Genomic DNA, 25,769 nt, shown 5'->3' with positions numbered 1-25,769 from the left:
CTGAAATGTTAAACGAGAAAAAGAGCTGGTCAAAATTTTTATGCAAAGGACTACTTTGTAATTATATGTATACATATATAGAAAATTAAGTCTCGGTGATGAGTTAGCTTTCAGATATAATACAGTTTATAATGTAACAAACAGAATAGTTGAATAGTTGACTATGAATAGTTTTTATTACAGTGTGTATCAATGGTGTAACTTATGCTCACAGATCATCTTTAATACACTAAACGCATTTTCCAGCAAAAAACACAGATAATACGAAGTATGAGTAAATTATTACATCTTTGTTGTTTTTGAATGTTAAATAAAAATAAAATAAACTGCGTCTCTTGCTGGATAGCATCATCCAGCTTAAAAACTATTCATGATTGTGTTTATACTAGTACTCATAATCAGTTCTTATATTAAAAAAAATACTGTCTTAAATACAGTCTTAAAATATCATAAGTCAATTACAAAACTGTATCAGCATCTTAAAAATATTACTTGAGACGATCTTGAAATAAGATATGATCAGAAGACAAACTATGATACCGGTATCTCTTGTTCGCTATATTATAGTTTACATTATGTATGAAAATTAATTAATTTCCAAGACCTAATTTTCTATGTAATTAGTGTAGGTCTTTTATTTTGCGAATATTCGATATTCGCGAAATCCCAGATACTCTCCTGCCTTAAAACTTTCTATCTCCTTAAATAACGCCGTTGATTTAGGAATCAAATGCGTAATCTCGACATTAATGTTCTTTTTATTTGAGGATAGCAAATTTTTTTTGTTAATTCGTTTCCCCAAGAAACGCAGCCTTCCCGACGCCCTCGTAGCTCACAAAAGTTTACCATACATCTCGGCGTGCCCCGTTCGCATGCCGCTGAGCCTCGCGCGATTGGCTGGGTCTCGTAATTCTGTACGGTGCATCTGGTGCAGCAGATGCGGCGCGTCCCCATAGTCTCCAAGCATCTTCGGTCGCGACTAGATTCTTCTGATCGCGTAATTGCTGATATCGCCGTTTTGACTGGCCGCGTAATTTGGTGAAAATTTGGCGCCCGGATACGAGAGTGCTTACGAGTAAGTACGAGATTACATCCAGCTGATGCTGAATACCCATTTTATCACATTTTATTGTGTCATTTTTTTCGGTGCTGAACGCGAGCCTCGGATTTCTCTGTCGATTTAATTTCGCGTAAGGATCGCTCATAATGTCGCTTCGTAATGTTATACAACGACAAATTTATATATTTTTGTTAAACGTAATTCTGAATAGAAAATTCTTTAATGCATTTCTCTGATTTTCCTGCTGGTCGTTTCTAGCGGTAAATCGACTTTTACTCTTATATCTCACGCGGACGTCTAGCAGTCGCTTTGTTCCGATCGTATACTACGCATTACCATTGTTCGGGAAGTCGAGCTTGAAGGTCATGTCATTGGATAAAGGATAAAATGTCGGAGCTACATTCATCGGTAGAATTTTTTCAGCATCCACAAGTGATTGTTCTTTTCACTTCGTTTGAAAGCCAGCGCTCTTATCGCATCTTGAAAATATCTTGATACTGACAAAAATCGCGACTTTCCGAAATGAGTCATCAATTAGTTGGTACATATCGTTATCATTGCGATTTGTGTGAAATTAGTATTGCGTGTCTTTATGCGGGCCGAAGTGAAGAACGAGACAAAATCCGGGAAAGGGTAAAGATTATTGTTGCGGAAAATACGGCGCGTTTAAACGTAAACAAAGCGTTCGCTCGATCACTGACCCCGCCGATCGCGCGCTTCCGATAGCCCCGAGCGATCGATCGATCCATGATTTTATCACACGATTGAGACTTTATTCGTTATTTATACATATAATTCTAACTAGTTATTCGATCGAATTATTCCGTCTTGATATACGGTATGCATTTTACGTACATATGTCTTTCGTCGCTCTAACTCCTCTCCTTAGTTTATCTCAGTTTCCTGTTCGGTGATCGCTTTTATTTACATAAAGAGGGGAAAGGGTTGCTGCAACCTGCATTTATCTCGTCCACGTTCCCCATGCTTTCAAAATACATTCTCTTTGCTTTCTGAAGCGCGAACTGAGAATTGCTTTAGTAATTATCGAGAGAACTAAGAATTAATATATCTCTAAATGTTTTTTTTTTATAGTAGTAAATTAATATATGAATGTATATTCATATATATATCCATTTATTATATTATATATTCACACACACGCGCACGCGCGTATATGTACGTATGTATATACCGGGCTTAGTCGTTTATTTAAAATATATTTTAATTTAAAAAATATGAGTTATTTAGTATTTTTATTATTTTTATTAAATTTTCAGAATTTTTAAATAGTTTTTATTTTAAATAAGAGTTTATTAATTATTTTACCAAATCCTCTCCCTTGTTGTATAATACGTACAATACATACATATATATAAGTATATATTATTATATATATACATATTATTATATATACATGTATAAATTTTATATACCATATATAATACATTATTGTATCATATGTATATATTAGATTGTTCGAAAAGTTCGTTTCAATCTTTCTCTCTCTCTAGTTCAAAACAGTATATTTAAAAAATCAGTGATTATACCATTCAATAGAGCAAAATTTCAGCTTTAAGAATCTGAGATTTCTTAATTACGGTACGCGATGATTTTTTAAACCGAGTTATGAGTAATTAAAATTCAAATGTTCCTTTACTTAATTCGCGAATAACTCAGGAACAAAAAATCGTAAGAACATTTTTAAAAAACGATTTTGTAGGAAAAGGTTCAAGCTTTCACAATAGGTAGTCAAAATTTTTCGCACATTTTTTTTAGGACACATAAAAGAGCCACAAATAAGTAACAGGAAAATTTTTCATCTTTTTCAGCTCGTAATTTTTTATATGTAAACATTTCCAAATATCCACAGAAACTCAAAAAATATATAGTAATTTTTCGAAAGTAGAGATTTTAATTTTTATAACTTTCTTAAAACTTTCTTAAAACTTAAATTTCGTTCATTTTTTTTACAAATAATAACATACTCTGTATACAATTTTTAGCTAGAAAATTAAAACGAATTTTCTGAACAACCTAAAATACATACACAAATGTTATATATATATATATTTATTTATTTTACGTTTCTTTCGACTTGATCGAGTTTTCCATTCTCGAGGCCATGATCTCTGCGCTGCTGGCCCTCCGAGAGCTCCGATGCAGCTTTACCAAGCTTTACATCCCAGCTGATGCCGGCTTTAAATCCCATAGTACACACATAAACAAAGCGACGTAGCGATCACTGACCCCCACCAACCAATATGCGACGTACGCTCCGCTTCGGGTTTCCGCGGATCCGATTCTCGCTCCATCCTCTAGTCGCTTTGCTTGCCGTTGCTCGCAGTTGCTCTTGTAATCGATCCTCAGCCGCGGATTCCCGACATTCCCGTGCCAACGCCGATGTTTTAATGCTCGATCGATCAATCGCCCCTGCCCTCACTTAAGAATCGATTGTTCTTGTCGATCGATATTCGCCGAGCTTCAGGTCTTCGATCGCGGAATTCACGAAGAATCTCGGAGCGACATAACCTCGTTCTGAAGTATATCTTTCCTCCTGTAAATTATGCGATCGGATAAAATATCCGTATCCATATGAAGGTACGACTGGAAGGGAGATCGAGATTTACGACATCTTGAAACCTGCACGACTTATTAAGTAAAATTACTTTATATACTGTATACATATACATATGTGTATATTTATATACAGTGATGTTTATATTGTTACGAGGTTACTCGCACTTGTCATGATTATCTTAATAAAAACTGTTAGCTTTCGTCGTGGCATTCGGCTATAGAAGTTCCGGGCGCCGTCAGTGCGTCCCGAAACCCGAAAGGGTGAGAAAAAAACAGCCAGTAGGAAAGATAAAAAGAAGCGGAGAATCGCAAAAGGGACAGTGCGCGCGTTGCATTACGTCAGGTCAGGACGAGTGACAGCGAGGAGAGAGAGAGAGAGAGAGAGAGTGAGAGAGGGGGAGGAGAGGGAGAGAGAGGTGGAGGAACGGCTTCTCTTTACATCTGCGCATTTCTCGCGTTCGCTCAGGGGAAAACTCCAAAACAAGCAACATGGCGGACCCGAGCAACGAGCCCGCATCGTCGAGCGGCGTCGCGGAGCAGGTAGCCGCGACAGCGGCGGCCGCCGTCGTCGCGGCCCCGCTGCGCGAGGAACACGACAAGCCCGAGGACTACCACGAGCCTGATAAGAAACGACGCAGAACAGTACGCGCCGAGGACGCCGCGAAAACGGAGCAGAAGTTGGAGCACCGTCTGGGCGGCATCCTCTGCTGCGCAGTATGCCTCGATTTGCCTCGCGCGGCCGTCTATCAGGTAGGTCGGTCCTCCCTTCTCCTTTTCCACCTCCTCCGCATGTGGCAGGAGGTTTGGCATGTAACGAGCAGCTCGTGTCGTAATCGGGGAGATAAATAGAAAAAAGAGCCATTCTCAAATTTATCTCACACGTCTCTGGTATATTCGCGAGTAGAGACGCGCCGGACAATCGTAACGTGCGAGACCACCTCTTTCCCCTCACGTTCCGCATCGTCCTACTCGTGTGGCAGTCCATCGACCCGTTTGAGGTCGATTTTTAGAGCGACACGTTACATATAGACGAGATGGTCGCGCGATCCGATCCTTTGCTCCGCGGAGGATGAATCCAGATCGTTTGTCGTGGATACGTCCTGGTAGGTACTCACCAGGCACAAGTGTAGCCGTCCACCTGAGAAGGCTCTGTCTTACATCGCCCGAGTTTGCATCCCATTTGCATTCCTTCGTCGTCGAAACAAGTGTGACCGAGTCGATTAAGAGCTGCAGATACCTCGCATTGTACGTTTTTAATTCTGAGAAAAGTTTGTATATATACAAAAGCGGAATCTCCCATCGCGTTATTATTGTTATCTTACTGTTCATAGCAGACTGTGCCTTATTCTTCTCCTCCTTTAACTTTATTCCTCTACTAAAAATTCTTTTTCTCTCTCTCTCTCTCTCCGTTTCCATCTTTTGTTTTTCCTTATTTTTTTTTTTTTTTTTACTGTGACAAGTCGCAGTGGCTTGCAGTCTAGGTATGAAACTAATGAATTGTTTCTGTCGAATAGTTGCATTTTTTTATATTTTTTTATTGTCCAAATGTGAATTGTAACATGGATCTTGGTACCAAGCTGGATCACTTCCCTGATGTGTTTTTTGTTTCTATCAACAATACTAAAATATACGCCGAAAACCCAAAAATATAGTAGTAATTTATACAGCCCCCTGTTTTTCATAAACTAAGCTTTATACACAGGTTGAATAATGAGTTTGTCTATTGAGACAAGACAAGACATGTTAAGTTTTCCGCAGGTAGGTGACTTTATATTTTTTTTCTTTATATTAAACAAAAAATGCGTTTGGCAGACTCGACAGTTGAGTAAGCGTTCACTACTATTGATGTATTCTTCTATAGATCTAAAAGTCTGATCTAGAAGAATATATCAACAACAGCAAGAGCGCTCACTCAACTGTTGAATCTGCTCAAAAAATGCAGCCAAAAATGCTGATATATCTATCAGTGAAAATCGCTGTATGACAAACATGTGTGATGTACGAAAGAAATTTTCTCTTTTGCAATATCCACAGATCGATTTGAAGTATTAAAGTTAAGACACGTATGCGCATATCTTTGAGAGGTCAAATATTTCACTTATTTAAGAAATAACATTTTTTCCTGCTATATGAAATTACACGCAGAATTTTTTATGTGCGCATTTACTTATATTTTCACAATTAATTATATCGGTCCCCTCATTATAACTGTACCTGCGTATAACGCGGTATTCATAATTAATTTCAACTACTGGAGAGAGAGATATAGGTAATACCTCTTGGAATCCCTAAACAGGTACCTTAAACAACCTCTAGACGCTCAATATTGTTGTACAGTTATTTTGTACAATATTATTGATATTCCCTTTAAACAGTCTGGAGGCTCAATATAGCCATCAGATAATCAATAATATTGTACAGTATCATGTACAATAACATTGGGTTGTCTAGGGGCTACTTTAAAGAGAATGTAAAGCAGCATTCTCGATTTATTGTGTGTATGCATGCAGCTACTCGTTTAGAACGTTGATCGCAAGAGGGATACACGGTGAACTGTTTGTAGCTATTCCCTAGAACCCGTTCCGTTAATTTTTCATCTCGATACACCTTTCTTTAGAATACTGACGCGAAATATATGGCGTTTAAAGGGATTTATAATAACCATTGTAACGTAGTACGAGAGGTTGTATCACCTATTCTCATATTCTTAATGTTAAACGGACATGTGTGTAAACTCATAGTGTAAAGTCCCTTGTGCAAGCGCACGTAGACGTTTTCATTTATAACACTAAAGACTTATATTCATTGTATTCTTTCAGTTGTAAATTTCTACAAACACTCCACACACACACTCTGCCCCCTTTTGTTTTTACATAGAATCTATCATATTTATAAAAAAAACAAAAAAACGATGTTTGTTTCTGTGACTCACGGAATAACGGAGATTGGAAACCCCGTATCTCTATTAAAACGGTTAGATAAAATAGTGAAGTACTTAAGATTTTAGATCTCCGTAGTTGTTTAGTATATAATATATAATAATATTTGAATCTTACGAAACGCTATGTTTAATATAAGAGACTATCGAGAAGCAGGGAAGATAATCAGAGAGCACAAATGAGAATATAAAGGCAATTGTTAGATTAATGCGAAACCGATGCCCATCAGTTATAGTCAACAGCGAGAGAATGAGAGTGAGGGAGAGAAAGCGAAAACAGAGAAGCAAGAAAAAGATCTGTACAAACTGTATAGTGCAAAACAAAAATAAATATTCTTAAAGGTTATTAGTTAGTTATTTCGCATTAAACACCCCTTTTCACTTGTCCCACGTGTCATCATCCTCGTTTCTTCCCTTCTGTCATTGATATATTGGTATCGTTAAAAGTAATTCTTTAGAAAGTACTCGTGATAACTTAAACAGACAATCTTGATAAGTACATGTTGATAGTTGTGATTAATGAGTATCCGTACGATTTTGTGTTTCAGGTTTAAACTTCAAAGTGATGGTAATATACATGGCATTAATTTTTTGGTTCTATTTGGGTTTAATGATGATTCTGGGGGTTCTGTAGTATATGCAATTAAGATTACGAAACAGAGCATGAACACTATGTGTAACAAAACAAAGTGTTGAGTAGAAAAAAATAGCTTGTTATAACATGTATATTGAATTAATAATGTTGGCTATATGTTTCATATGAAAAAGTGATAAAAATTTGTAAATTAGAAGGTTATACATACATCTTAAATTCGCTTATAAGTATATAACGTACATATATGAGAGATTATATCATAGGTTTAATCTTTTAATAAAAAAAGAAAGAGTTTAGCAAAAAAAAAAAAACAATAATACGCAAGAACGTTAATAATACATGCTGCAATGATGTTCACAGTGTGCTAATGGACACTTGATGTGTGCTGGTTGCTTCACTCATGTCCTCGCAGATGCCAGGCTGCGGGACGAGATGGCAACATGTCCCAATTGCAGAATTGAAATCAGCAAAACCACTGCGTCACGAAATTTGGCAGTCGAAAAAGCCGTGTCTGAGTTACCTGCTGAATGTCAATATTGCGCAAAGGAATTTCCACGAAATTCCTTGGAACACCATGAAGAGGCTATGTGTGAGGAAAGGTAAATTCGTAAGGCAAAATTTACAATCTTACGAAGGTGTCTCATTGACGTTTCTATCTAATGCAACTGATCTTTTAATAATATAATTACAGGTGAACTGCGCAAATACATAGGCAGTTTATTTATGTGCACATAACTTCCCTATGTTTCCTCAAATTTAATATGCCTCGCATTTGAAATGCATGTCCCTAAGTAACATAAGTTTTTTTTCAACCTACTATGCTCTCCTTGTTATACAACATATTTGTGCACGTGTATGCTCATATCCAATGTCTAATTACTTGTACAGGATATCTAGTTGCAAATATAGTAGAATCGGTTGTCCGTGGCGAGGTCCAAATCACGAAATCCCGGAACATGAGAGTCACTGTGTTCATCCTCATCGTACGGGTGCGGACGTGATGGAGGCTTTGCGTGAGATCGATGCCCGCACCTTGGAAGAACGTAGGCTCTATGACAATGTCTTTGATCTTTTGTCCTACGAGAAAATCACGTTCAACGGTCTGTATCAATTGTTGAGTATTATTATAATGCTAGGCAAAACATATTAAAATAATATGTAGATTACTAGATAGAAAATCTATCTAGTTATATGTCATATTTTTTTCCTAGCAGCAATGGAAACTACAATTACATAAATAACTTTTTTGTATCACGACATGTTAATTTTAGCTCTCTTGATTTACTTTTTTATCTTCTCTTCCTTTCTTAGCTACAGATGCTCGAAGATTTATCAATTATCAGTGCAATTTTATTATTTGTAGATTTACAGATGAAGCCGTATCGCACTGATGAATTTATTCATAAACTGTTTTACGAAACTTCTCGATTTGGCGCTTTCAACAATCAGTGGGTAGTAAAGGCCAGAATCAACAGTAATCAACGCGATCCTACTCAAAGTTCAGAGCGGGACATAACTTATCAAGTACGATAAACCGCATGTCTTTATAGTTTCATAGAAAACTTTAAGTATCGTTATTCATATATCATACGTACACGTGTATGTGAGTTAAAAGTAAAAGAGATTATTGAAATATAAATCCGATAACGCGATGTAGACATTGCGATCTAAGTATGAAAATATGTTTCACATAGCTGATACTAAAGACAAAAACTACTTATCCGCTACCAGTTTATTACTTGATCTTGAAAGGCCCGTTCGGCGATATGAAAGTCCATCCGAGAATTCACAGATTTGAATTCACCGAGCAAGAAAACGAGAGTCCATATTTTACATTACCGTTACCGGATACGGCGGAATGCAATAGACTTCTCGCAGCTAAAGCCATCAGTTTTAGGTAAAAGATCGATCTTAGAGAAGAGCTACTGCAGAATTACTTTATTACAATATAATACACAATAGAGTGTAACTCATATGTACAGCGTGTACTTTTTCGTTTGCAGACTAATAATGTTCCTGGCGTCTAAGTAGCTTACAACGATGTATCTATTGTCAAGATTTTGTCACAAATGGAATCGATCGACAAGATCTTCTAGACGTAATGACAAATAACAATTATAGAGATCACAGAGATTTATAATCGTTTACAGTAGCGAGAGAGAGAGAGAGAGAGAGAGAGAGAGAGAGAGAGAGAGAGAGAGAGAGAGAGAGAGAGAGAGAGAGAAAGAGATATTGATCATGATAATGATAACGATAACGAAAAGAGAAAATGCTAATATCACTGTAATGTTTAAAAATACATGTTGAATATGTTGACGAAGATAAATATATATAAAATTAATACAATGTGACATACCTTCATAAAAACCATGGTAATATACATAAGTATTTGAGAAATTAGATTGAATTGCTTTATATTTCCCTTTTACATCCAACTTTTACATTAAAAAGAAAAAGAACAAACTAAAGGTTAGAGAGTAGTTATGTAGATTATTCTTAGATGATAAATTATTGTATTATTGTACGTATTGTACCAATTGTGCAATGTGCTTTACCCCAAGGTTAAAAGCTAAATGATCAGTATCTTAGATAATTAATTTAATATACACACCTCTGTCCATGAAGAGCCTATCGTTTTTCTTTTATTTAAATAAATAAAATGCTATTGATGTAAAATTTCAAATAAAAACTGTAATTGTATAATAAGACTAAAACTACTTTATTATATCCAATTTACATTGATGTAGCGTTAAGGCGTTTTTACACATCGAAGAACGATATGGAACAAAAAGTAGATGTCTCTGATAATTTTTTTTTCTTACTTTTGTGAGTTTCTAATTTTGCGCACATGTTTTATATCTTAAGTGACGTTTGTGGCACATAAGAAACTTTTCCTCTATAATTGCAGCCTTTTTATCTTTCTACCCTAAAAAGCTAAATATTAATTATGATAATTCCGCCAAGTTAATGAAGGTGTTGTTGCTTGTTTTTGAGCCGTTTGTATTGTTTGGTGGAAAGATTAATGGATTGAGATTGTTCTCGGGTTGGCTGCTACTGAGTCTACGATATTTCGGCACGGTCAATCTGGAATCAGGTTCCGAACAACCGATCAACCAATAAGATGTCACCCTACCCTTGCCCTTCAACTCCACCTCTCCTCTGAGCTCAAGATCGAATGTCCCGAACTTGTCCAAGATAGTCTTCGTCGCTTTGGAGACGTGTATTCTCAAAGCTGTGAGACAAATTATATAATTAAGCTTATTTTTAATTCTCTTAAGTGGGATTAAAGACTTGATGGGAAAGTCTTTCAATTTTTAAAGCTTAAAATTTTTGAGTTTTTTTTGTTATTGTCTAATAACAGGATTTATCTTACGAAGACCGGAGGATTCCATTCGAGATGCCGTGTTTACGGTGTCGCCGAATAGGCAATAATGCGGCATCTTCTGACCCACCACTCCAGCGCAAACTGGACCGCTATGCACCCCGATCCGTACGCTCAATTGAGTATTCTGTTTGTGCATTATGGTGAACGATCTGACGGCGTCCAATATCGCTAAAGCCATCAGTCCAATCTCTCTCGCGTGTTCGTCGCCGTTTCTCTCTGGAAGACCAGACGCCACCATATACGCGTCTCCTATTGTCTCCACCTGCGAATCAATTTCAAAATCATTTCTTTTCTCAAAGTCATTTCAGAATTTGTTAGAATTTGGAGGTTGAATGAACCCTGGCGCAAATGCGCTTCTTTCTTTTAAAATAAATCATTTATGTGTTTTTATTCAGTTTATTTTATTACATGTCTACCTTGTAAACATCGTAGAATCCAATAATACTGTCGAAGGTACTGTACAAATCATTCAGGAAATCCACGACCTCCATAGGTGTGCTCTGCGCGCATAATACTGTGAAACCGACGATATCGCTGAAGTAGATAGTGACGCACTCGAATTGCTCCGGCTGCACCATCTCCCCAGCCATCAACTGACCGGCGACTTGTCTTAAAAAAAAAAAAATCACCATTAAAAAGAACGAAGGAAATTGGCAAAGCAATGATTTCGGTACCTCGGGAGCACTTGGTACAGCAATTCCTCGCTGCGACGCTTCTCCAAGCTCAATTGCTCGGTCTTCTCCTCGACGAGCGCCTCCAAATTGTTGGCATATTGCTCCATTCGCCGTAACAAATCGTCCATTAAATTCTCGCAATATCCTCTGAAATATGAATGTAATTTTTTATAGTATATACATATATATTTGTTAACATATTTTTACATTTGTACTTTCCACAATTTAATGGTATGCGAGCAACTCAGTCATGAAGAGAGGATAACAATATATGTATATATATAATAATAATGTAAATATATTTAAAAAATCAGAGCATGATGTGATGTGAATGAGTCGTTCGTGTGCCGCATTGCGGTTAATTGAAAATACGCGACTGGTCTCGGGAGTTACACCCGGTTTTTCGCCCGAGACACTACCGTTCTCCTGATTTGAAATAAAAGTACTTCATGATTCCTCGTATTGTGCCGCGAATGGTGTGGAAGCTAGGTCGTTCGTCAGGAACTTCGTGCCAACACTTCTCCATCAGTGAGAGTATATCTGGCGGACAGTCCTTTGGTGCAACTTCCGGTCTCAAGGGAGGATTCTCCGACGCTGATACTCTATTCACGATCTTCACAGCAAAGGTATCAAAATGACATAGAGAAGTTGTGCTAAAATTAGTAAAACAAGACTGAAATGGATCGCACCTCTTGCGCCGTCATAAAGGTCCTGGCTATCTCGTATGGGCCACCGCGGACCACTATCTCCTCCAGGATAATCGCGAAGCTGTAAACATCGCCTTTCTGCGTCGCGGCGCTTCCGGGTGTTATCGTTAACGGCAAAAGTTCCGGAGCGATCCAAAGTAATTCTGTAAATAAAAATCATATTGATGTCGATTTTTAACACATCAATCATATCTGCTGTCTAAATTCTTTGGAGTGGAACAACGATCACTCTAAAGAGTGAAAAATTGAACCAGTTTTGAAAGAGAGTGGCTCAATTTTTATAATCTTTAAGAGTGAGATTTCAGAGTGATAATCCATTCTAAAAGTTTTTAAAGAGTTTAAATCGTTTATATTTTTTGATGCAACTTACTGATGTAATAACTTTCGTCCATAATCAAATCGGAAGGTGTGGTGAGAGTTTTGAGGCCGAAATCCGAAATTTTTAATACGAAGCGACCGTCGATTAGGCAATTACACGATCGTAATTTTCCGTGGGCGGAAACCTCGCTGGTATGAAGATAAGACATACCCTACGAGGAAGCAATCTCTTTACCATTTTCACTTCATCTTATTTATACATATAATATACCATTTAATTACAACGATCTATTATAGATCATGTAATATTAATCAAAATATAATATTAAGTTATATACAAATAGTTAAATATGTTAGGATACATTGACTATAACTTAACGAGAAACACAACTTCTGCACCTGCATCTACCTTGACGATATCGTGGATCAGAGACATTCGAAAATTCCAGTCCAACTTAATCGCCTCGTTTTCCAGAACATCCTTCAACGATCCTCGAGGACAATATTCGGTAAGAATTAAGACAGTCGGTGATGGCGAACAGAGACAAGCCCCGATAAATCTAGCAAGCAATTCAATTTATTAAATTGGCAGTTTAAAGCTGTGGCAGCGATGTCACGTTTATTGAATGCTATCGAAGAAATCTTGTGAATGGTCATCCTTTTATTATCTACAAGAAAGAAAATACGGAGAAAAATTGTGTCTACTGTTAAAAGACAAAGTACCTCACGGTGTTTTCCGACGTGACGTCCCTGACCTGTTTGATTTCCCAGAGCAATTTCTTTGTCACGTCGACTACTTTCTTCTTCGTGATCTTCTTGATAGCTACTCTCTCGCCCTTGTATATCCCAATAGTGGTAAAAACTGTCGTAGGCGGCAACGATTCACAACTAATCTGCGAACCGCGACGTATCCTCTGTTCTAATCCGTAATTCTATATGTGATTAAGTAAAAAAATCAGTTAAGTTACGATTTATAAATCATATATACTTTTTATTTATAATATTTTATAATAAATAAAGTTAAGTAATCTCTTATTGTTCTGTGCACGTTATGCTCAATCATAATTTAGCGCTCACGTTTGCGTCGGATATCGCTTGGTGTAAATTTATCTTCGATGAGAATTGCTTTCCAACTTCTAGAAGCAATTCTTCGGGTCTTACACGCCAGGACATGTTATTGAGATCGGCAGATAATCGCAAATGTCTATATAAAGAAATTTTCTTACATTAATTAATACGATTTTATATATTCTTCACAAATATTTAACATTCAAAAATTCTACATTCATATCGTCATCAGGGCTTTTTAGCAGCGACATGTTTTGGTTTCATTTTTTTATATTCATATTATTATTTAAATTTGGATCGCGCGTGTGAATATAAAGATGAATTACATGAAGCATATACCTGTATAATAGACACGCGGCTGTAATCGCAGCGAGTAGAAACACAGCGAGCGCTATGCCCGTGTAAGCTACAAACGTATAAGCTTCTCTTCTTGACGTGCAGTCCGGATCGTTTCCTAGGAAACCGCACTCTGGAATATTTAGCGGAGGTCCTTCTCTTCCTCCCGGCCAGTGGATCTTCTTGCCAGTCATAGGGCTGTATTCTCGATTTAATCCTAAATAATGAGCCACTACTTCGAACCTGTAATATGCCAACGCATTGACAATTGACAATTTTGACAATTTGTCAATTTTTTATATGGTATTATTTTTATAAAAATATAACATCAATATGATAACTTTAGACCGACTCAATTGGTTCTCATATTGCGTCTTTATAGAATTTTTTTCTATAATGTTGAACAAATTTTTTTTCCTTAATAACACGATAATCTGCGACATTTAATTTAGAAAAAAATTATACGGATTTGCAATTTACGAGACACCTCTTGATAAGGTATAAGTAATAAAATCGTGTGGAACACAATTAATGGCATGAATTTTAAGTGACCTTCCGGTAATGGGATCTAGATCAAGAATGCTGTAGTCCGCGTCACGATCCCCATTGTCATCTATCCTGACATGACCTGTAATACCCATGAAGTCTCGATCCCACATTCTCCTTGTTATAGATATACCGTCCCTGATATCGCCGCCTTCGCCTAGAGTTTCGTTCAGCGCAATCCCTAACAAGTAAACACCGTCGTAAAATGCTCCAACGAAGAAATTCACCTGCGGAAAAAGCAAGAAATTCACTCGCTTGGATTGATTCTCTTGATTAATAATATTGTACTAAATGCTTATTTGCTTTAAAAGAATCGCATTATGCCCTTTTAGGATTCTATATTATATAGAATTATTATTTTAATGAACTTACTTCTTCGCCCTCTGAAAATGAATAATTGTAATTGATTTGCGCACGATATTTGACGCTGTCAGCGAAATCTTGAAATCGTGGGCTAGTGGGTTGAAGGAGAGACACTCTCAGCAAAGCCTCGTAAGCCTTCCTGGCATTGGCATCGTCGTCGTCTCCGACCTCCCAGTCGTGATCGCCCCAGTACGAACCCTTAAAATTTATTTAGTCGATTTAACATTGACGAGAAAGTGTTATCCGTAATAATTTTGCTTGTCACGTTGATTTATGACGGGTATTCTTTTCTCACATGTTTTATAATGCCTTACGTGAAATATCTCGACGTCGAAGAAAGCCCAATCCCCTCTTGTCATGCCTAATTCGTGGGCAGCCAGCATAAATCTTCTGACGAGCATTCCGCGCACGCTGAGTATCACAACTGTTCAAAATTATTATTTTTTGAATTACCATTAAAAACACACAGCGTCTTAGCATTGCGATTTTTTGTCACCGCATGGAAATATTTTTATGTTGACGTTTCAGAATTCGATTAAAGATATGTTTTACACGTATTTCCTAACCAAACAAAAAAATATGAAAAAATAATTAATTCTTCTACATATCGTTAGGTATTTAAAAGTAATACAAATGTTTGGTAATTATTTAGAATCTGGACAAAAGTTATTTTCAATGAAAAGTAAACATGTTTTTAAACAATAATTAAGATAAAATAAAAAAATGTTTATTTAAATTTTGAATTATAAAATTATATTGTTAAATACAAATATCGCTTTATTGGACATATATTGCTTTATATATATAACATTCATTTTTTACGAAAAGTTTTCCAATTTTAGTCACTTTTTATATATAGAAATTGTACATTTGATATATCCCTACATATAAGAGATTTATCTAATAATTCAAAAACAAATTCAGAGCTAATTTAAGTCTTTCAGGGGACACCCTGTAAGCATAAGACAAAAGCACTCACTTCTAGCGTACATACTCGCGTCGCGCAGGTAAAGGTGGTACGATTCGTCCTCGGAGTTTCCGTCTAACTCCCTCACAAATTTTAGGAGTCCGTCTTTACGCAGACCATACTCCAGATTCTTTCCTACCGTCAGCGAGAACAAGTCCGACCTGTCCAGTATAAGCGCGACGTGGGACCAACCGAACTCCTTGAAAACGCTGGCGAAAACTAGCCGCAATCGACACTGGCAGTACGACATCCTCGTTAAAGTGGGATACTTGCTTTTGTCTTTGAAAATTCCCTTCGAAAAGATAAAAAATATATTAAGATAAAAAAATCCATCCTGTGACGACAAGAAAATATTTAGACTCTATTGTGTGATTTTATTTCTACATATATAGTTAAAACAACATATAAAAAAAATCATATCAATATAATTTATGATAATATATTACATGTATGTATAAATAATTAGACAGAATATGGTGACAATTATTACAAAAAATTAAAGAAACTTTGGACATTGTTATCATAATTCCGAGCTTAATGAATTTTACGAGGGCTAAAGTAACACACACAGTACGCGAGAGAATTTATCTTTCTTACACCGTTCTGCGTCGTATTATAATTAGCGCGTAGCTAATTAAGATATTAATGATATTATGTTTAAAATATAAGATATCAGAACTGCGCAACATTAACTATCATGAATAATGCTTACACTAGAAAGAAAGTTTATTAATTGGAATTCTGATTGAAAATGGATAAATTAGAATTTTCTGCGCTTGAGTCATTTATAATTCTAGTTGAAATAATCAAAATTCTGATCGATCAGAATCTTCTGGTTCGTTCATTTTTAACCAAAAATTTTTCTCCATAAAACAAAACTCAATGCAACAATTGGAGGAACAACAATAAAAAAGAAAAATTCTTAGAGACTCTTTCGCAGCTTCTTACCGACGTTTCGTTCTTCCATTTATGGATCCTTCCAAGGATACCGGATGTGACTGACAGTTCACCCTCCGAGGGAGGCTTGGTTCGCAAGAAAGCGATAATCACGTTTCACATAAATGAATATTAACGTTGACACGATATGACTTACAAGAGAATACACCCAACTGTCCCCTTCCGATTTTAATGAGCTTTTATATAGTATGTTGATCTATAGACAAAAATTAGATATACAATTTTTTATATCGGCTGAGTCGTTAAAGGGGTGAAAGTTCTCTTTAAAAAATCGGTTTTTTTCTTACGAAGCAAATATCGTTGAAACTATAAGAGATAGAAAAAAAGTCCCATAATGAAAATTGAATGGCTTTAAGAACTTTAGTAGAACAGTGTGTGTACTCTTTAGAACTCTATAATACATTTTTATAAATAAATAATTAAACATTTTTATATTACAGTTTTAAAAGTATTTTTAAAGCTTTTTTTTTTTCAATTTTCATTCGGGAAATTTTTTCTATATCTTATAAAGTTTTGATGATATTCACTCTGAAAGAAAAAAAAACAGATTTTTTCAAGAGATTTTCAATCCTTCAATTCAACCGATATAAAAAAAATATGCATATCTCTTTATATGATTATAGAATAAAACATACTAAAAGCTCATCAAAATCGGAGGGAGTCAGTTAGTTGTGTTCTCTTTTGTTAATACCGGAGCATACGATACAACATCAAAAATGTTGGAAAATGGAGGAAACAAAATGGGAGATTAATCAAATTTAACACAATTTTACGCAATATTGTAATTGTTGGAAACGATAGCGTTTCTCTAGTCGAATAATCTTCAGGGATCACCGTTGCGAGATTAATTAATGCTAAGTTATGCAAATGCAAGATTTAAGTTAATTGACTGGACGAAAAGTGTATGTTGGGGCTAGTAATCAGATGTTGACACGTGTATCGGCAGTGCGAAAGTAAGTGCGATTTACTTGATCACCCATGCCGGTGATGATTGGACTATTCCAGTAGGCGGCGAGACGTGCCACAGGTTCCAGGGCGAAAGCGCAGGCCGGTCCAACAAATGCGATCACGTTGTCCCGGAAATGCATGTCTGCTGCTAAACCGGGTGCTCTCGCTCCGCTGCAGGTCGGATAACTGAGGAATTTCAACATTTCTTGTTGATCGCATCTCAAGTTTCATTGATTAAAATCAGCATAGTAATTATCAGATTTCAACATTGTCAAATATATTATAGTATATACAAAAGATCTAGCACTTTTCCAATAAGTTTTTTTACTAGTATTATAAAGTTGTTGTTTATTATTTGACGATTTAACCATAAACTCTTCTCTTACTTTTAATTAATTTATAGCTACTTATATTAGCAAAAAATTTTAGTTGCAGGTTAAGGAATTAAATCATTATGAAAGTTTGAAAAATAGGATTTTATGTTATATTTTTTAAAAAATTACATATACGCCGCGTGTACTTATATAAGTACACGTATAAGTGTAATTATATGTATAAGTAAAATTTATAAGTAAATTTAAATTTATAAAGAAAACATAGATCGATAATAATATAGGAAAAGGAATCTTTTTTTTCGATTAAAGCGGATTTTGGTGCTTGATAATATTCATGCAAATTTGCAAGTATATCTTTTGCGATACATTTTTTGTAGTGTTTTAAGCTACTTATTAGCATTGTTATTAAATTAATCAATGTAATTTGTGTGATGTTATTTCTAGTTTTAATTTATCATTGTGTTTCAAGTTTGACAAACCAAATTGGAACGTAGTTTATAGAATTTAAATCTGTACTTTTTTGCAAGATTCATTTCAATTGAAAAGAGGATTCTTTGTTATTTGATATATACGTATTTTATATTTTTTCCTACAGTTGTATTATGAATTATAATTATAGGAAATAAAATAATGAGTTGACATGTTCTTCTCAAAACGATGAAATTAACAATTTTTTTCATTCGGTTATTTCAAATTTGATAGATATATTGTATATATTTCAACGATTTTGTGATATACATTTAATCTCATGAAGTAAATTTTTGATAGAATATTTAGTTTTTTATCGATAAAATTAAAATCAATTTTTTTTCTATGAAATTTTATTCTCACAAAGTAAAAGTGTATTATCCTCAGATATCCTATTTCATTTTTTAAAAATCAAATGTAACTTTAATTTTAAATATATTTATAACATGCAAAAGTAGTCAATAAATTCTGAAACATGAGAATGTTCATTTCTTTAGCTAATAATTAAATAAGAATCGTATGCTTATCTTTTAACAATGATCCAATTTCCGTTAATGCAGAAATGTACAATCCTGCATTGATATGGAAATATATCAACTATATATGCGTGGTTAATATCAATCTGCGAAGACGCACAAAGCGGACGTATATGATGGATCGTACATATCATGTATTAAAGCGCAAACATAGTACGATTGGATAACCGGGGGTGGATGCGACAGGGATTCGCTGAGATACGTTCTCCCTCTCTCCTGTGCAATTGCACATGACGTACATACGATAACCGCGTCCTTGAGGAGCGAAAAGCAAAATACGCATTTCGGTGCGAATATATTCTGTATATGCGCGTACGCGCAATTAGCGACGAATGGCAACGATATAATCACGACGCATTCGACACGTCAGGATAGGGCCGCGTTGCGTGAGCAACAGCTCGAGATATAATGGCACATTATAATTGTACCTGATGAATGGCCAATGATTGAATTCCTATCGATCTGCGTTAATTGAAAATGTCGGGAATGCGGCGCGGCGCGCAGAAATGTCGCGTTCCGGCTGCATCTTCCGTAAATGTTTACAATGACAATGCGGAGAATTCTGCGATTTGCTAGCATCGTTCGCGTACGAAATGTAATCGTTAATCAAAATAAATGTTGGAATTTTTCTCGGGAGTTAATTCTTTTCTAAAATAATATTTACAACGTACAAAGATTATGGCACACACAAAATTTAAGCAATAATATATGTAAGTAGTAGGCGAATCAACATTTTCAATTTGCTACTTCTTACGTTTTACTGATACCTACACCTTACTTTTTTGTGTAGCCTTAAGTAGTAGGCACATAACGCTTAAAAAGCGTTAAAAAAGCACTAAAAATATATGTAAGTACTTTTTTAGCGTTTTACAAGCACTGCTGTACTATATTTGGAAATTTTCGTACAACAAATGATAATTATTGTCAATGAATTGTTAGAATTTTCGTCGGGAATTAATTTATTAAAAGAATAACTATTTTACGTTGCAGTTAATTAAATGCCGTTGTAAAAAAAGCGCCATTTCGGTGTCATTACTGAAATGGTATTATAATTATAACATTATGATAATGTGTGTGAGTGTTTTTAATTCACGAGCAACTTGTGTTGATATATGATTATAACTGAATTGTCGTAGGAAATTAACTATTAACCTTTAAAGAACAGAAAATTGCTTTTAAAATCTTACAGTTCTTTTTAGTGAAATTTGTTACAACTCATTATTTCATTAGTCTCTTAAGATATTATTAATTATTTCAAAATCATTATAATAGCTTTTCTGTCCTCTAAAAGACAGAAAAAAGGCATCTTAAAAAAATAATTCTTTTTTTGGCCCTCGTTACAATTAATTAAACGTCTGTATAAAGACGAGATGTCAAGCGAAATGGTGATTATAATATTATCTATTGGGAGAACATGGCGAATTACACACGTGTAATCCACATTCAATAGACAATATATAATTGTCAATGAATTGTTGGAATTTTTACGAATTAATTCAATAATTAGATTGTTCAAATAATGATTGTTTTACATTTACATACATCACACTTAATTAAATGCCGTTATAAAAATATAATACATTCGGTGTCACATTACTAAATGATTATAGAACAATGAGAAAACAATTTTTTTGTGTAATTAGAATTACAAATATTAAAACTTTTTCTCTCAATGAACAACGTGTAGTTTAAAAAATATAAATATTATCATTAAATTATTGAAATTTTTGTTGGAGATTAATTCATTAAATACTGACCACTTTACATTGCAGTTAATTAAAAGCTATTATAAAGCGCGGCATTTCGATGCCATTCCTGAAGTAATGATTACAACCATGTGTAATCCCAGCGTAGCAGATGATATTACACTGCATAATGTAGACGGGCGCGGCAGTACATACTCCGTATGTACGTCAATATATTTGAATATAGCGAACATCGCACGTAAAAAATAATTTTCATTCGTAGATAATTCGTCGTTCTTCTTTTCCGTTGACCTCGAAAGGGTTGAGCAGTTGTACATACAGTTAACATAATGAGCGCATCTTTCCATGTAAGTGCCTGTTCAATTGTATCAATGTAATGACGCAAAAAGGGTGCACGTGAGCAACAAAACGAATTATAACGCATGAAATGTAACGCAACGACTGAAACGAGATATAAGATTGTGTATCACAATACAAAAAATAATGACATTTTATATTTCATTTTGTCTGATATAATAAAATGTCTTTCTTTTATTTATGTTCACATATTACAATATATGTGACTATTTATATATAGACTTGATCTGGAATATTTTTATAACGTATTGTTTCCCGATTGTCCTTTGACCGTATTTTTACCCCTGATGTTAAAACAGTAGAAAATATTATACAAAATCACATTATTAAATCAAAGTGACAGGAATACGAAACCGTTATCTTTAATCATTAAAGAGGCGTTTCATAAGAGAGAATTACGGCGAAATACATCCTTTATACATTTTTCATCCGGTATATGTTTTTTGTTATCATGCATTGAGGAAATTAAACGTTGCGATTGTTAAATTAATTCGATAAGAGAATTTGATAATTGTCTTTATTGTTATTTCTTACTGGATAGCGTTATAAATGATGGATGATCTTCCTCCTTCGGTTTTCCGATCACAATATAAATAAAGTTATCGTATACCTTGCTTGGACTTTGCGCAGCTGTACGTTGTGAACTTTCAGGAACTCATTCACTTCCTCCAATGCCAGATCGACTGCTGGACCACATCGCTCAAGATCAAAAGGGCTGTCGAGATGGGATGCCATAAGAACGCCCACGTTATATACCCGCAGAGGATTTCCGTAATTCACTGCGAAGTGGATCAAAAGACATGAATTCGTCGCGTCACAAATGTAAATATCGACAAGCATTCAAACGCTTAATTAAAAGTAATGCTGTTTGAACGAGGGTTTGAAACTGAAAACGAACGTAACGAAGAATAATACCCTCCTGTCTTTTCTGTATTCACGAAAGATATGTGTGTGTGTGTGTGTGTGTTACTCTCTTTAAAAATCCCTGCAAATTTAATTCAAAGCTGTGTTCATAGATACCTATCAATTCAAGATATCTCTTGAAATGAAATATGCTACAATATTAAATAAATTAGATACATTTTTATAGGCTCTCTAATTAAATTAAATTAAATATTCTGAAAATCAAACAATAGAAACTTTGTAATTAAAAAGTTACGACTGCGGGAATAACTTAAGACTCGAATTTGTTGCAAATCGAAATGAGGTCAAGACGTTAATTCACGCAACAGAAAAATGCCATTGAAGTGTCGCTATTCGTTGGAGAAATCACATAGAAAATACATTCATTTTATTCATATGCGCGATTACACAGGGCATCAGAAAAGCAAAAGGGGACTGTAAAGTAGAATACTGAACTACAAGCCATGCATACCCAATGAGCTTATTCCCGTCATCGAGATAGAAATTTAAAAAAAAAACAAATCGATAAAATCGCGCAAAACATTCTTAACAAATGCGTTTATTAAATAGTAGAATAAAATATTGATATACTGATCGCACATTGAAACGTTTATTAGCACTTTTATATAGTACGTCGGTAAACTTTTGATAAAAAAAACATTGATAGACGTGGGTGTTTAAAAAAAAATATATCTTGCTAGTGAAATGCGTATTTCTTAAAGTACTTCATTTAAATGTAAGTAATAAATTGTTATAATTCGGTAATATTTATAAAAACACATTTTAATTGTACTTGAGTAACTTTCATCTAAAGAAAATTATTCGTTTCTCTTTTGTTACCAATTATATTACAACAGTAAAGGAAAAATAGCGCAGATGTAAATTAAAAAAATTGTTGTATTATAATTATCACCTTCACAATTATAAAAAAAGACTAGGAATATATGCGCGCGTCCACGTAAATCGAATTTCTCGTCTGTAAGTTAAATAAAATTAACATAAATAAAAATTACAATAAAATTGCAAATTCCGGGAAAGTTTATTATTAAAAGTAGCAACAAAGTATACAATATTCTGACGAAAAATATTTTTATAAATGAGCAAATATCTTACCGCGCGGTACACTCACGAGCCACGACACTTGCGAAGCAACAACGACCGACAGCACGAACAACCTCAGCTCCGTGAGCATAACGGTGAAGAATTCTTTTGAATTACGGAGAAAGGAAGGGATGATCTGTACACGTGGGTGGTGGTGCGTGTGTCAAGTTGAAAATAAAAAAAGAAAACGGAAAAGAGATATCACACGTCGGACCGCCCGCTGAGCCACGTCTAAACTTTCGCGGGGAAGGATTCAGCCTTATATAAGGGTTGATACAGTTCCGCGTAGCCGTGGCAATGCGCAATTCAACGCGCCCCTCGGAGGCACCTGCGAGTGGAAAAAAAGAGGGAAAGAAAAAGAGAAAAAAAATGTCATGGTGCGCTAATTATGTTTCGTGCAGATACAAATTATGGGATATAAATTTGTATAAATAAATTCTCGCAATCTTCGAATTTTATTCCCCGATGCTTTCCGCAGCCGCAAGGGGTGGATTCGTTCGTACAATAATCAAGGCTTTCTCTCGACTGATCTCCTCTCGTACAAGAGACAAATGTCTTTCAATTTTTTCCAGGTTTCGCTCTCCGGTGAACATGTGCGAAAGGATCTTGTGTCAATTCTCGTGAAAATAAATGCGGCGAATCCGAACCTCGCTTTCAATTCCTGACAGCAATTTTACCGATTGCACTCATGCATGGTGTGGATGGTAAAGCCGTGTATACCTATATAGCGAACGAACAGCGAATGCAAAAGTTTGTGTTGTTATTTGTTACATAAAAGTCGCACAAGTTTAATTGTTATGAGCAACGAACATCGAATCTGATCGAATGCTAGTATTCCAGTGTATAATCGAGAAAAAGAATAAAAACTGCTCACAAATACACAAACACGAATGTTTGAACATTCGCGTTCAGTGTTCGTTCACTATATATATATATATATATATATACGTATATATACGACTTAATAAAATTATCTGCTCCTTTATAAGTCAACGCACTTATAATCGGTTCTTATTTTAAGATCGTCTTACGACATTATTTATGTCTTAAGATGCTAAGAGGCCGGTATTCATAGTCGGTTCTTATTTCAAAACTGTCTTAAGTAATGTCTTAAGATGCTAAAGCGGCCCTCTGATTGGTTCGTAACTCCTCAAGACTGAACTTAAGACGGTCTTGAATATAAGAACCGACTATGAATACCGGTCTCTGATTGATTCAGGACGTCTTGAGACTGTTCTTCGGACAATCTTATTAAATATAAGAGTCGATTATAGATATCGCCTATCGATTTCTTAATTCAAACGTGATTTTTTTCTTATTGTTAGTGCAACCGCATACAAAATACATCGAGGACGGTTGGATCTGAAACACTCTGTACAAAATATGCGTGCTGGGAAATCCAAGACGAGAATCCGTGTTGAAAGTGCATCGATTCGAGGTAGCGATGGCTCCGTACGAGCCTTTCAGCAGAATGAAGTTGCATTATGGCGCGCTGCGTTAAACCCCGAGGGATTTTCAGGCTGTAGTGGTGCTTCTATCGGGTACAATATATATATATATATATGGTGAGCACGCGAAGTTCTACAGCGTGTCCGACAACAAAGGTAATATAAAGTTATGGTCGGATTGATTCAGGGATGTCTATATGATTTCTCGGAGCTTTTGTAGGTATCACCTGTAGAAAATTAATGGATCTATTAAGCTTGCAATATTTGTTTGATTTTTTAAGGGCGACTGTTACCAACGCCAATTAACTTATTAATCGACGATTAATCCATTGGAATTGACCAATCGCGTCTGTCATCAAAACTAAATGATAAATGCGATTGGTCAATCATTCCAATGGACTAATCGTCGATTAAGTTAATCGGTGTTGGTAACAGTCGCCCTAAAAATGTAATGTTTCTGACACCCTACATTATATACCTTATTCTTATTATATATATTTTTATAGCTTTTGAGGATTTACAATTAAATAATGATCGATTCAATTTTCTTTACATAAATAGAAATGCAAAATTTTTTTTATTGTAACAATTTGTCTCAAATATAACAATATGTATAAATAGCATTCATACATTTAACAAAATTTTTAAGCTTATAGACACTCCACGCAAGTAATGAAGGGTTAATTACAAAATATTAATCATATACTTTTGTGTAATAATTTGTTAAATAACTAAAAATTATGATTTATTATTGTATAGAGAGAATTGTATTATATATTGATATAATTTTAATATAATTTTATTAAAATTAAAATAAATATAAAAAATATATATGTATAAAACATAAAATTACTCTCTAGAATTTTTAGAGTAAATTATCTTTTTGAGGAATATGAAATCTCATTCTTTGAAAGATTGAAAATTGAGTCATTTTTTTCAAGGCTTAATTTTTATTCTTTAGAGTGAGATTCGCACTCCAAAGAATTTAGACAGTATAGATATCTATTTTAATAGTTTATTTTGCGCATTTTACTGTCTAGTAAAATTAGCGATAATGTCTTAATAAAGATTAAGGAAATTTCAATATTTATTTGTAAGCTAGCATTTTTCATCAAATATAAAAAAGTTAATACTCTTTAGTATTCTGATTATCATGTTTATTATAGATAGCCAACAGTTTTGCTAACGCCTTATTTTTTGTTACATCTCTTCCTTTCATACTGCTTTTGTAACTCCCCGCGATTTATCAATTTTAATGTTATAAGTACACAACAAATTTCTTATTATCACATCATTGCTATTAATACATGTTTTAACATCTTATTATTATTATATCATTATTATTAATATTATTATCTTGTAATAATCGTTTAATTGCAATCGTGTGATTTTTGAAATAAAATAATGTAGAATATATATAATAATATCAAGCTGTGTATCAACATCGACAATTCGAGAGAAACGACACGTAATTGC

The 25,769-nt window shown here is 34.8% G+C and overlaps 2 protein-coding genes across 3 annotated transcripts; one reads left to right on the top strand and one right to left on the bottom strand.

The window, feature by feature from the left end:
• The first annotated feature begins 862 nt into the window (after positions 1–862).
• LOC108779629 (cysteine and histidine-rich protein 1 homolog) lies at positions 863–9,793 on the top strand. Of its 2 annotated transcripts, none has more exons than XM_018547086.1 (7): positions 863–1,065; positions 4,104–4,387; positions 7,531–7,769; positions 8,059–8,270; positions 8,534–8,694; positions 8,865–9,067; positions 9,174–9,793. In XM_018547086.1, exons 2-7 carry the CDS (start codon positions 4,127–4,129, stop codon positions 9,199–9,201), a joined length of 1,104 nt encoding a protein of 367 aa, XP_018402588.1. In that variant the 5' UTR covers positions 863–1,065; positions 4,104–4,126; the 3' UTR covers positions 9,202–9,793. The 2 variants fall into 2 exon arrangements, with proteins under 2 accessions (XP_018402588.1, XP_018402587.1); XM_018547085.1 differs by having other exon boundaries at positions 1,036–1,075.
• A 182-nt stretch (positions 9,794–9,975) lies between these two features.
• On the bottom strand, positions 9,976–21,576 carry LOC108779618 (atrial natriuretic peptide receptor 1). Its single transcript, XM_018547067.1, has 17 exons — positions 21,452–21,576; positions 17,460–17,625; positions 15,547–15,826; positions 14,882–14,991; positions 14,577–14,765; positions 14,211–14,431; positions 13,662–13,901; positions 13,332–13,410; positions 12,978–13,186; positions 12,664–12,814; positions 12,307–12,466; positions 11,919–12,079; positions 11,676–11,842; positions 11,230–11,376; positions 10,972–11,164; positions 10,544–10,817; positions 9,976–10,402 (listed from the first exon to the last, which is right to left on the bottom strand). The coding sequence occupies exons 1-17, from the start codon at positions 21,574–21,576 to the stop codon at positions 10,116–10,118; spliced, it is 3,159 nt and encodes a 1,052-aa protein (XP_018402569.1). The 3' UTR covers positions 9,976–10,115.
• Positions 21,577–25,769: the final 4,193 nt, after the last annotated feature.

This window comes from Cyphomyrmex costatus, unplaced genomic scaffold (genome assembly GCF_001594065.2).
Source record: "Cyphomyrmex costatus isolate MS0001 unplaced genomic scaffold, Ccosl1.0 scaffold602, whole genome shotgun sequence".
Taxonomy (NCBI): domain Eukaryota; kingdom Metazoa; phylum Arthropoda; class Insecta; order Hymenoptera; family Formicidae; genus Cyphomyrmex; species Cyphomyrmex costatus.
The sequence above is the reverse complement of the archived record's forward strand: the minus strand, read 5'-3'. Positions and strand labels throughout refer to the sequence as shown.

What these genes read in the sequence shown, in the direction of transcription:
- LOC108779629 (XM_018547086.1), top strand. Translation starts at nt 4,127, where the DNA reads ATGGCGGACCCGAGCAACGAGCCCGCATCGTCGAGCGGCGTCGCGGAG. An exon ending in AGCGGGACATAACTTATCAA is followed by an intron (nt 8,695 to 8,864) that starts GTACGATAAACC and finishes TGTTTCACATAG; the next exon opens with CTGATACTAAAGACAAAAAC. An exon ending in GCTAAAGCCATCAGTTTTAG is followed by an intron (nt 9,068 to 9,173) that starts GTAAAAGATCGA and finishes TTTCGTTTGCAG; the next exon opens with ACTAATAATGTTCCTGGCGT.
- LOC108779618 (XM_018547067.1), bottom strand. Translation starts at nt 21,576, where the DNA reads ATGGCATCCCATCTCGACAGCCCTTTTGATCTTGAGCGATGTGGTCCA. An exon ending in AAGCGATATCCGACGCAAAC is followed by an intron (nt 13,187 to 13,331) that starts GTGAGCGCTAAA and finishes AATCACATATAG; the next exon opens with AATTACGGATTAGAACAGAG. An exon ending in GATTCTACGATGTTTACAAG is followed by an intron (nt 10,818 to 10,971) that starts GTAGACATGTAA and finishes ATTGATTCGCAG; the next exon opens with GTGGAGACAATAGGAGACGC.